General features: G+C 44.6%; 1 protein-coding gene across 5 annotated transcripts; it reads left to right on the top strand.

Moving 5' to 3' along the window:
• The first annotated feature begins 3,437 nt into the window (after window positions 1–3,437).
• LOC309397906 (protein EOLA1-like) lies at window positions 3,438–9,435 on the top strand. Of its 5 annotated transcripts, none has more exons than XM_081964335.1 (3): window positions 3,438–3,469; window positions 4,570–4,862; window positions 6,023–9,435. In XM_081964335.1, exons 2-3 carry the CDS (start codon window positions 4,610–4,612, stop codon window positions 6,235–6,237), a joined length of 468 nt encoding a protein of 155 aa, XP_081820461.1. In that variant the 5' UTR covers window positions 3,438–3,469; window positions 4,570–4,609; the 3' UTR covers window positions 6,238–9,435. The 5 variants fall into 5 exon arrangements, with proteins under 5 accessions (XP_081820461.1, XP_081820462.1, XP_081820463.1 ...); XM_081964336.1 differs by having other exon boundaries at window positions 3,443–3,493; XM_081964337.1 differs by having other exon boundaries at window positions 3,448–3,469; window positions 4,573–4,862.
• Window positions 9,436–9,795: the final 360 nt, after the last annotated feature.

Below are 9,795 nucleotides of genomic sequence, written 5' to 3'. Positions count from 1 at the left end.
GTGCCGTCCACTAGGCTGTGCCAGCGGGCGACGCCTAGGGGAAGAGCCTTCTCTGTGATGGGCCCGACCCTCTGGAATGACCTTCCCCCTGACATTAGAAGGACTACTGATCTCCGCTCCTTCCGTCAGAAACTCAAAACCCACCTGTTCCAGTTAGCCGGCCTGGCCTAATTCCAGCCTTCCCACCTCAGTTTTGGTTTTTAAATTTTATGATTGGTTTTATGGGCTAGTTTTAATTTTTATAAATTGTACAGGGGTTATTTAATTTAATTTTAACGATGTATATTATTGTTTGGATGGTTTTTTTAAATTTATACCTATACACCGCCCCGAGTCCCTCCGGGGAGAGGGGGCGGTCTAGAAATCTAAATAAATAAATAAATAAATAAATAATAAATAAATAAATAAATAAATAAATAAGTAAGTAAGTAAGTAAGTTGAGGACTGCCTGGAAAGTCAAGATGGTTTTCCTCTATGGAATGATCAAAGTTCCTTCCATTTTATATCTGTACTTTTGACCACTCCAGTAAAGAGAAATCATTCTTTGGCTTCTGTGAAATCTCAAAAGTGCTTTCTTTCATTATTCTCCAACACACCACGGATATTTTTCCCCCTTTTCTTTTCAAAGTACAAGGTTATCTGTTTAACACAAACAGATACAACAGGGAGTAAATTAATCCTATTAGTCCCAAAAATTCCCAGCTACAATTGAAGATTACAACTAATCTCAGTGATTGCCACGAATGTTATTATGTTGTTTCATGTGTTGTATTGTATTGGCTTTTATGCCTATCTTTTGCTTGTGTGTGTGTGTGTGTGTGTGTATCTTATCTATATATCTATCTATCATCTCTCTATCTGGTGTATACAGTATGTTGCTTTACAGATAATCCTTGACGTATAATCATTCGTTTAGTGATAACAGCACTGAAAAAGGTGATCCTCAACCGTTTCAGCATCCCCACTTGGGCACTTGGCCACCAGGATCTCTTGACAACGGTTGCCGTGTCCAGGGGTCACATGACGATCCCCATTTGCGACCGGCCCAGCCAGCTTCAGCCAAGCAAAGTCCATGGAGGGAAGCCAACTATGCTGGCTGGGGGATTCTGGGAGTTGAAGTCCCTGGGCTTCAAAGTTGTCCAGGTTTGGAAAATCCAGGCTTCAATGAAGAAGCGGAGCGCCATTCATTTTGGACAAGACCTTTTCTCTTCAAAATACTTTACAGCATCTTTTCTTCTGTCAACCCAAGAATTTTAGGCACCCAGATCCCATTCGTGGGCTTCACACGGAGGTCTTCTGGGAAACCTGCGTTCCATTCATGCTCCATGGGTTTTTGTCAAGGATGCATCAGGCGCATCCTCTCTCGACAGACAGAAGTCCTGCTGTGCACCCTTTCAGTCTTTTGCCCCAGGAAAGGTAAAAAGTTCACCCTGCCAGCTCTGCTTTTTTGCATCGGCAAGCAGCTTTTCAGCTATCGAAACCGGCGAATCTTTCGGGCACATCATCAACAGAAATCTTCCCAGAGGAAGGGGGGTGGGAGTGGGGAGATAGATATATATATATATATATAGAGAGAGAGAGGCTGGGTGGATAGACAGCTTAGTCTCCTGCCCAGCATAAACTTCAACTCCAGGCCACTTGTTGGTTCTTTTTCCAAGGAGGAGGAGGAGGAGGAGGAGGAGGAGGAGGAGGAGGAGGAGGAGGAGGAGGGGGAGGAGGAGGAGGAGGAGGAGGAGGAGATGATTGTGGGTTTCTTGGTGGTCTCTGAGCTTAGTTGATTTCTTGCCAACATTTTATAACCCAACTAGGCAACATCATCAGTGCCAGAAGGGAGGGGGAGGAGGGAAAGAAGAAGGGAGGAGGAGGGAGAGGAGGAGGAAGAGGAGGAGAAAGAGAAGGAGATGAGTGGGGGGGAGACAAGGTGGATGGGCTCCATCAGAGTGGTGATGGGGACGCCATTGGAAGGCCTGAAGGACCAACCTAGTGGAGATTGGGGGGAAAAAAATCTAGACGGCTAACACTGGCCTCATGGCACAAAACCAAGCAATCTTTTCCCTTCCCGAAAAGCCCTTCATCAAAATACAATCGTCCCCATCCTCAGAGCAAGTGCAAAGACCACCGCTTCTGTCCATAGGTGATGGAGAGCAATTCGTCCTTTCAAGGTAAGTAGGGTCTTCACACTACTTTTGCACAACTGATCCCCTGATAATATCAAAATCCCTTTTGAAAAGAATGTCAAAAATACTTAATATCTGAGTTCTGAATGATACCCGTTTGCAGAAAAATAAATAAATAAATACATCTTCCACTGGAAATGCAATCTAACAAAGTTAAAAAAAATAAAAAGGAAAGAAAAGAAGGGTGGAAAAGAGAGAGAAAGAGAGAGAGAGAGAAACATGAAATCTTTTGCTGTGGCTGCCTGAGGCATATTTTAGTATTTGGTTGGTTGCCAAGCTCAATTTATTTCACTGTTTCACTTTTAATCGCTCACTTAGTTGAACGTAAGTAAAAACACGCAGTGTTTGTTTTCAGTGTAGTTTCCTTGCCGCTGCTTCAGTCTAAATATATTGCTAACAGCCTCGGAAGCTGTAATAATTTGCTTTGAATTCTGCAGGAGCAAGAGAAATTATTCCTTCTTCGTTTGCACGGAACCAGGGGAGTCTTGTGGGCATCAGAGGCCAGCAGAGCTGGCAGCAGAGTCGGAGAGTGAGGAGGCTGGGGAGGAGCATGGGCAAAGGCTGGGGAAGGCTCTGAGGAGGGCTCTGCGTCGGAGGCAGAGAGGGGGCCGAGGCCGTCTGGCAGTGATCAGCTGCCTACGCTGCCTACGGAGCTAGACAGCAGTGAGGCAGAGGAACAGCTAACAGCCTAGGCAGTGGGTGGCCGGGAGTTCTAGTTCTGCCTTAGGGATGAAAGATACCTGGGGGACCTTGAGCTGCTCCTTCTCTCTCAGCCCAACACACCTCACAGGGTTGTTGTAGTGGGGGGAGAATAGGAGGAGGAAGATATATGTTAGATATATTCGTTGCCTTTAGTTATTTGGAAAAATAATACTGGGAGCATATAAATAAATAGATGTCCATTTTTTTTAAAGCTGTTTGCAGGAAGGGGGGCGAGCAAAGCCTTTCCAAGCCTCCCCCCCAACATGGTCTACATTGCAGGGCTGGCGTTGTGCTTGCTTTCCCTTCCATAGGCAGATTGCTGGAAGGAGGGGGAGGGGAGGGGCCCCCTTCTGCTTCCTCAGCCTGCTTGCGTGCCTCCCTCCCTGGGACGACAAGTCCCATCCTCCTCCACCTGGCGCAACAACCACGCTCCCCGAAGGGCCAGGCTGGGAGAACAGGTGGGTCGCCCGGCGGACCTTGCGAACTCCAACTCCCGGCATGCCTGGCCGACGTCCTGCGGCGCAAAGGCCTCTGGGAGTTGTAGTTCTCTTGCAGCTGGAGCCCGCCTGCAGGACGAGGAGGACGGGAAGGTCTCTTCTGGGCTTCCTTCCAAGGTAGACTGCCTCTGGGTGGGGAGGTGCAGACCAGCCCCTCTCCTCTCCAAGCCCCCCTGGAATCCCAAGCAAACGGGACGGGTTGCTTCAAAGCTTCTTCTGGCCCTTCGAGCCTCTTTCTTTGCAAAAGGCAACAATGCAAATCTTTTCCTTTTTCTGCCGCCCCCCCCCCATGGCATTTTTTTTTGCCTGTTGCACGGACTGAAGCATTGCATTTTTCCCCATCAGGGAAGGACCCCCCAAGAGATCTGTGGGAGGTTGCAAAGTTCTCCCCCCCCCCCCCCCCAAGCTGGTAAAGATTTCGGATACTGGAGGGCTGAGTGAAACAGAGCAAGCGAATTGTAAAACTCTTTTTATCTTTTGTGCTTTACTTGAATGTGTGCAGCCGTGTGGCTTCCTAGGTCTCCTTTGCAGATTCGGTGTCCCGAGTTGTATTTATGCTGGGTTGGGCCTGGCATGCAGAAGCGGAAAGGGTCAGATTGCTAAAAAAATTGGAATATGTGTTTTTATTTATTGTACACCGCCCCGAGTCCCTTCGTGGAGAGGGAGCGGCTAACAAATCTAATAAATTGAATTGAATTGAATTGGAAATGGAGCCAGGGGCATTTCAATGCAGAAAAATGCAATCTAATAAGGGATGGGTTTTATTTGCAAAGGAAACCACTTATTGGCCTCCACAAAGTGATCAGCGTATCCAAGAAAAAAAAAGTTACAACCGTGCTGGACATCCAATTGATTTTAATGTTTTTGGTTTTGGGGTTATTACCCATCACCTTCTACATGACTACAACTTTGTTGCTTGTATCTTTACGATTTACATTGTCTTTGATTGCCTTGTTAGTATCTAAACTATCTTATTTAGAACTCTGCCCACTGCCAGGGGTTCGATTCTCACTGGTTCAAGGTTGACTCAGCCTTCTATCCTTCCGCGGTGGGTCAAATGAGGACCCAGATTGTTGGGGGCGATAGGCTGACTCTGCAAACCCCTTAGAGAAGGCTGTGAAGCAGTATATAAGTCTAAGCGCTATGGCTATTGCTACTTAATTCTCATTTTATTCTCATTTGGGTGCGTGTAGCAGATGATAGGATCCGGGAGAATATAAACCCCGCAGGAGAATGAAGTTTGCCTGCCTCTCCTTTCGACAACCGTACGCCGGGCTGGTATTAAACAACGTCAAGACCCTCGAGAGCCGCTGGCGGCCGCTGTTGGCCGACCACCAAGATGGGACCCTTGCTGTCCACATCGCTTTCAGAGACTGGGAAGATGACAGCTGGAGAGACCTTCTCTTGAACAGACTCGGCTGGACTTCGGCTCAGCTTGACCATCTCTTAGCGGAGGGGGAGAAATTTGGCCGAGGGGTGATCGCTGGTAAGTCCAAAGGAGACCTGTTTCTTAAGCCAGCAGGCCCCCAAACGTCTGGGCACCAAGAACCGGTTCCGTGGAGAGAGATTTTCCTGTGGACTGGAGTGTGGCTTTGTGCACTGCCTGCATCCCACGGATGGGGCTTTGCTTGTTTGCGTGGCCCGGTTGTTGGCGTGCTGGGTGTTGCTGCCTACCAGCTGCCAGCGGAACTGGTGGCAGGCTCAGATGAGGAGGAGGGTGGGAAAGAACCTGGGCCAGTTCTGGGGCCTGGGGAAGGCTCCGATGGATGCTCAGCGTCAGGCACTGAGATAGAGCCAGGGCCGTCCGGCATTTCCCAGCCACCGGAGAGGCAGCTGCCTTTGGAGGCTGGTATGAGGGAGGAGGAAGAACCGCTGGGGCCTGTTCCAGATGCATGCATACGCAGAGCTGTTAGGAAAGGGGAACAACGGAGGACAAGGAGTAGACTTGGGAAGCAAAGCACATGTGGATGCTGAATGGCCCCTCCCTGGCTGGGGAATATATAGAAGGAAAGGGGAGTGGTTGTCGTAGGAGACAACAGTTCGTATTTCTGGAGATTTTGCTCATCGTGTTTCGTGCAACAAAGACTGCCTTGACAGAACTGAGGTTTGTCTATTTCTCTGTTTGAACTGACTTAATTTGCAGCCTTGCATTTCTCATAACGAGCTAAGGACTATGGTTTCAGTTAACTCCTCCCAGGACTCTTGCCTGCACTTTCTGATGGTGAATGCAGTTAATTCCCAAGGTGCAAATAAAGCGGGGGTTTGCTTTGCGGGGAGTCTGTTTCTTGCTTCTGCGAAGGCCGGGTCAGAACAATGCAGAGTGGGGCTCTCCTAAAGACCAGGGGTTGGGGACTTCTGTCTTTTTTATTTACTTAAATTTTATTGATAGTTTTATTAATTATATTTCTTAGTGCTTAAGAAACATCGTGTTGTCTGGATTATTCAATTTCCTTAACAATCCTGATTATATTCTTAATCTCCACTCTTTTTTTCCAACTTCTGGTAAAATAGATTCCATGATTGATGGTATCCTGTGTCTTCTTTCTGCTTAATTTTCAATGTCAATCTATCCATGTCTGCACTGTTTAGTATCTTCTTGATTATCTCAAAAAAAATTGAGTCATGCCTTTGGGTCTTTATATACAGGCCTCATTGACATCGGAGAGACTTTTCAGTGCGCTGACCGTTTGCCTCCTGAAGACATTTTACAGTTGGAGAACAAAGCTGTTCTCCGGGATCTGGAAGGAAAATACTTGACGGTGATTTCCAACCCCAGATGGCTGCAGAGAGCCATTCCTGCCCGAGGACACAAGGACATCTGGGAGGTGGACATCCCAGAAGATCTGATCCCAGTCCGATGAATCTGGCTGAAATTTTTCCTTCTGCTTGCGATGAGATGGAACGGAACAAGTGTTTCAATCACGGAAAATTTAACTATACATTCAGAACTGTGATTCCTCATCATTGGACTTGAAAAAGCACCTTTCGGACAACCATGACCTGGATGGCGGAGAATCTCCATAGACATTACTACAGGATTCTCTTTGCCAAATTTAATGATCCTTGGCTTGGGTGCAGAGGCTCTCGGTGTACATAAAAAAACAAAATACATTCATCACGAATCATAAGGTACAACACTTAATGATAGCCATAGGGTACAAATCAAATCATACTAGGAAACAATATAAATCATAAAGATACAAGCAACAAAGTTACAGTCATATAACCATAAGTGGGAGGAAATGGGTGATAGGAACGATGAGAAGATTAATAGTAATGCAGACTTAGTGAATAGTTTGAAAGTGGGGAGGAAATTAGTTGTTTAGCAGATGGCGGTGGGAAAAAAACCGTCCTTGTGTCTAGTTCTCTTGGTGTGCAGTGCTCTATAGCGTCGTTTTGAGAGTAGGAGTTGAAGCAATTTATGCCCGGGATGCGAGGGGTCTGTAGATATTTTCACAGCCCTCTTTTTGACTCGTGCAGTATACGGGTCCTTAACTGAAGGTGGTTGGTAGCCATTGTTTTTTCTGCAGTTCTGATTCTCCTCTGAACATCTGTCTCTGTCTTGTTGGGTTGCCGAGCCAATCCAGAGAGTTTTGGAGGTGCAGATGAGAGACTCAATCCTTCCTCTGTAGATCTGAATCAGCAGTTCCTTGGGCAGTTTGAGCTTCCTGAGTTGGCGCAGAAAGAACGTTCTTTGTGGTGCTTTTTTGATGTTTTTGAAACGTCAAAACTTATGGAATTAATGCTGTTTGTATACTATTTTTTTATCTAATGGAATTCTATTCTTCAAAATACTAGGCGTTTAGACTCTTTCTTTCTTTCTTTCTCCCTCCCTCCCTCCCTCCCTCCCTCTCTCTCTCTGTGCGGTTTCATGTCCTGTTTTTAATCTGCACTTCTATAGTGTCTATGTAAACACTTGAAAGCAATGGGAGAATTTGGCAACGCAGAGGGAATTCTTCAAGTCTGAACAAATTAGTCTGCATCCACACTTTTAAAATATCCCCCCAGTGCCTTAAATTACAGTGCTCTGCAGCTTTCAAATTGGTGAGCTAGAAATGAAGTTTCAGCAAGTTAAGCCATTCAAATGTAAATATGATCATTTGACTTCCCCCCCTTCCTTAGGACTTGCTCTCCTGCTTGTGAAGGATTTTAGCAGGACAATGGTTCTCAATTTAGATCACAATAAATTTAATGGCGCATTTAGGCTGTGATTCCTTATCATTGGATGTGGAATAAATGCAGTATCCAGGGAATTCTGAAAAAATAAAGCTTTAGATGCCAGAAAGCTGGTTCATTTAATTAAAAGCACCGATTTATTTACCGGTATTTTTTATTTCAAAAGATATTTTCTCTTCCTCCGTGCATACATTATCCAGTAACCTACATTCTCATAACAATGGTTGAGTCATCTGCTTTGAAGCATTTTATTATTCCACATTTTAGGTTTCAAATCATCAGCACAATATTGCTACAGGAATCTCTCTTTTTTTGCCAAATTTAATATTATTAGCACCATGTCAAGTAAAAGCAAATACTTTTACTGTTGATAAAATGAATTGCTGTTTGGTAATATGTAGCTGAAAAATTATGAAAGTAAGTTGAAGTCATGTCTCTTGAAGGCGACAAATGTTAATTAGAGAATGGCCCCATAGTTTATAAATAATGTGTCAGAGGTGACTTCTCATCCAAACTAAATATTCGCTAGGATTATACTCTTTGCTCACAGCCTGCAATTCTTGATATCAATTTTTGTCTACCACTTTTATTAAAGAAAGCAAGCTTCATTTTGTAACATCCATGAATATTGAAAGATGCGTTTCAGGGAAAGCAAACTAAACTCAGAATCTTTTAGATGTTTTAGCCAATTTAAATACATTTAGAGTAAAGTGTGCGTCTGGCTCCTCAAAATATTAATTTGCTGAATTAAAAAGGGGGAAAAACCCTAGTTAAACTGAACAGAAGAAACAAGATGAGCATTATTAAAATCAGTCGCTACTTCAACCAATAAGTAACTTGTCCTGTTTGACTTCACCAGATCTTCAAACTTGATTAAGCCGAGATCCAAGCTGAGAATTTATAAATACTGCACAGGGAGGTCACAATAGCAAATTAAAATGTATTGAGGAATTCACTGTTGGTGCTTTGACTGCCTATATTTCAACTGTCTTGTACTTCACCAGATTCAATAAACTCTTTTCCCACCTTTTAGAAAATGTGAACAAGATCTAGACACAACAGTAAAAAAAATCTCATAATTCAGCCAAGGTTTCATTTAACAAATCACTGTCCCTTAAGCATCGAATTACACCATTATAATAATAGGTGTATAATAATAACCTTAAGGTCTACATCTGTTCTGGTGATTGTTTCTTTGTGATGTAAAGCCCAGATCTCAGTAGATTGAAAAGATTCGTAGTAAGAACTTCAGAAGTGGTCACGTTTTAGTTTTTCTCAACCTTGGGTATTTGAAGACATGTGGACTTCAACATCCAGAATTCCCCAATCATCACCCCGAATTCCCCAGCCACAGGGAATGTGGAGTTGAAGTCCACATGTCTTCAAATACCCAAGGTTGAGAAAGACTTATTTTATTCTCTAGAATACTTACCTTGAGAATTGGGAGGGCAACGTCCCCCAACAAAGGTCAACACACAGGTAATTGTGATCCCCCCACCATAACACGTCACCTATTGTTCCCAGAATCGACCTTTGCAAGCATCCTTCACACTTTTTGCCTTCCCAAGTTCTGATGCCACTGCCAATTCTCTACATTTTATAGCCGGTCAAATTCATAACGATCTCGTCTACAGGTTTTTAAAACCCTTGGGTGTCTGAGAGTTATCTTACATCAGATGTTCCTAACCACCATTGGCTAACTTGAAAATGACGACAGACCAAGAAGTTTAAAATGAACAGAATAGAATACAAATAGAATAGCAGAGTTGGAAGGGACCTGGGAGGTCTTCGAGTCCAACCCCCTGCTCAGGCAGGGAAACCTACACCAGACAAACAGTCTGTCTGGAAATTTCTCCTTAGTTCTAAATTCCTTCTCTCCTTAATTCATTTTCCACCAAAAAAAAAAAGATTTTTGTTTAGGCTGCAGCTTTTTTTTTTAAAGCCGTGGCAACAGAAGTAGGAAACGTATTAATTCAAATCAATGCAATTCCTTCCCTAGGTATTTCTCCTCAATCTATACCAGGGGTCGGCAACCCATGGCTCTGGAGCCACATGTGGCTCTTCCCTCCCTCTGCTGTGGCTCCCTGTTGCCGGTCAGCTCCACAATTGATGGGGCTTTTGGTTAGGACAGGTAGGGGAAAAAGGAGGCCGCGCTAGGAGGAGACTCTATGGTGGGGGGACCGGACTTCCGGTCGGCTCCAGAATTGAATGGGGGGGAAGGGCTTCCGGTTAGGACCTTTGTG

The sequence above is a fragment of the Natrix helvetica genome, assembly GCF_964273705.1.
Source record: "Natrix helvetica genome assembly, chromosome: 11".
In the NCBI taxonomy this organism is placed as follows: domain Eukaryota; kingdom Metazoa; phylum Chordata; class Lepidosauria; order Squamata; family Natricidae; genus Natrix; species Natrix helvetica.
The sequence above is the reverse complement of the archived record's forward strand: the minus strand, read 5'-3'. Positions and strand labels throughout refer to the sequence as shown.

What these genes read in the sequence shown, in the direction of transcription:
- LOC309397906 (XM_081964335.1), top strand. Translation starts at nt 4,610, where the DNA reads ATGAAGTTTGCCTGCCTCTCCTTTCGACAACCGTACGCCGGGCTGGTA. An exon ending in TGGCCGAGGGGTGATCGCTG is followed by an intron (nt 4,863 to 6,022) that starts GTAAGTCCAAAG and finishes CTTTATATACAG; the next exon opens with GCCTCATTGACATCGGAGAG.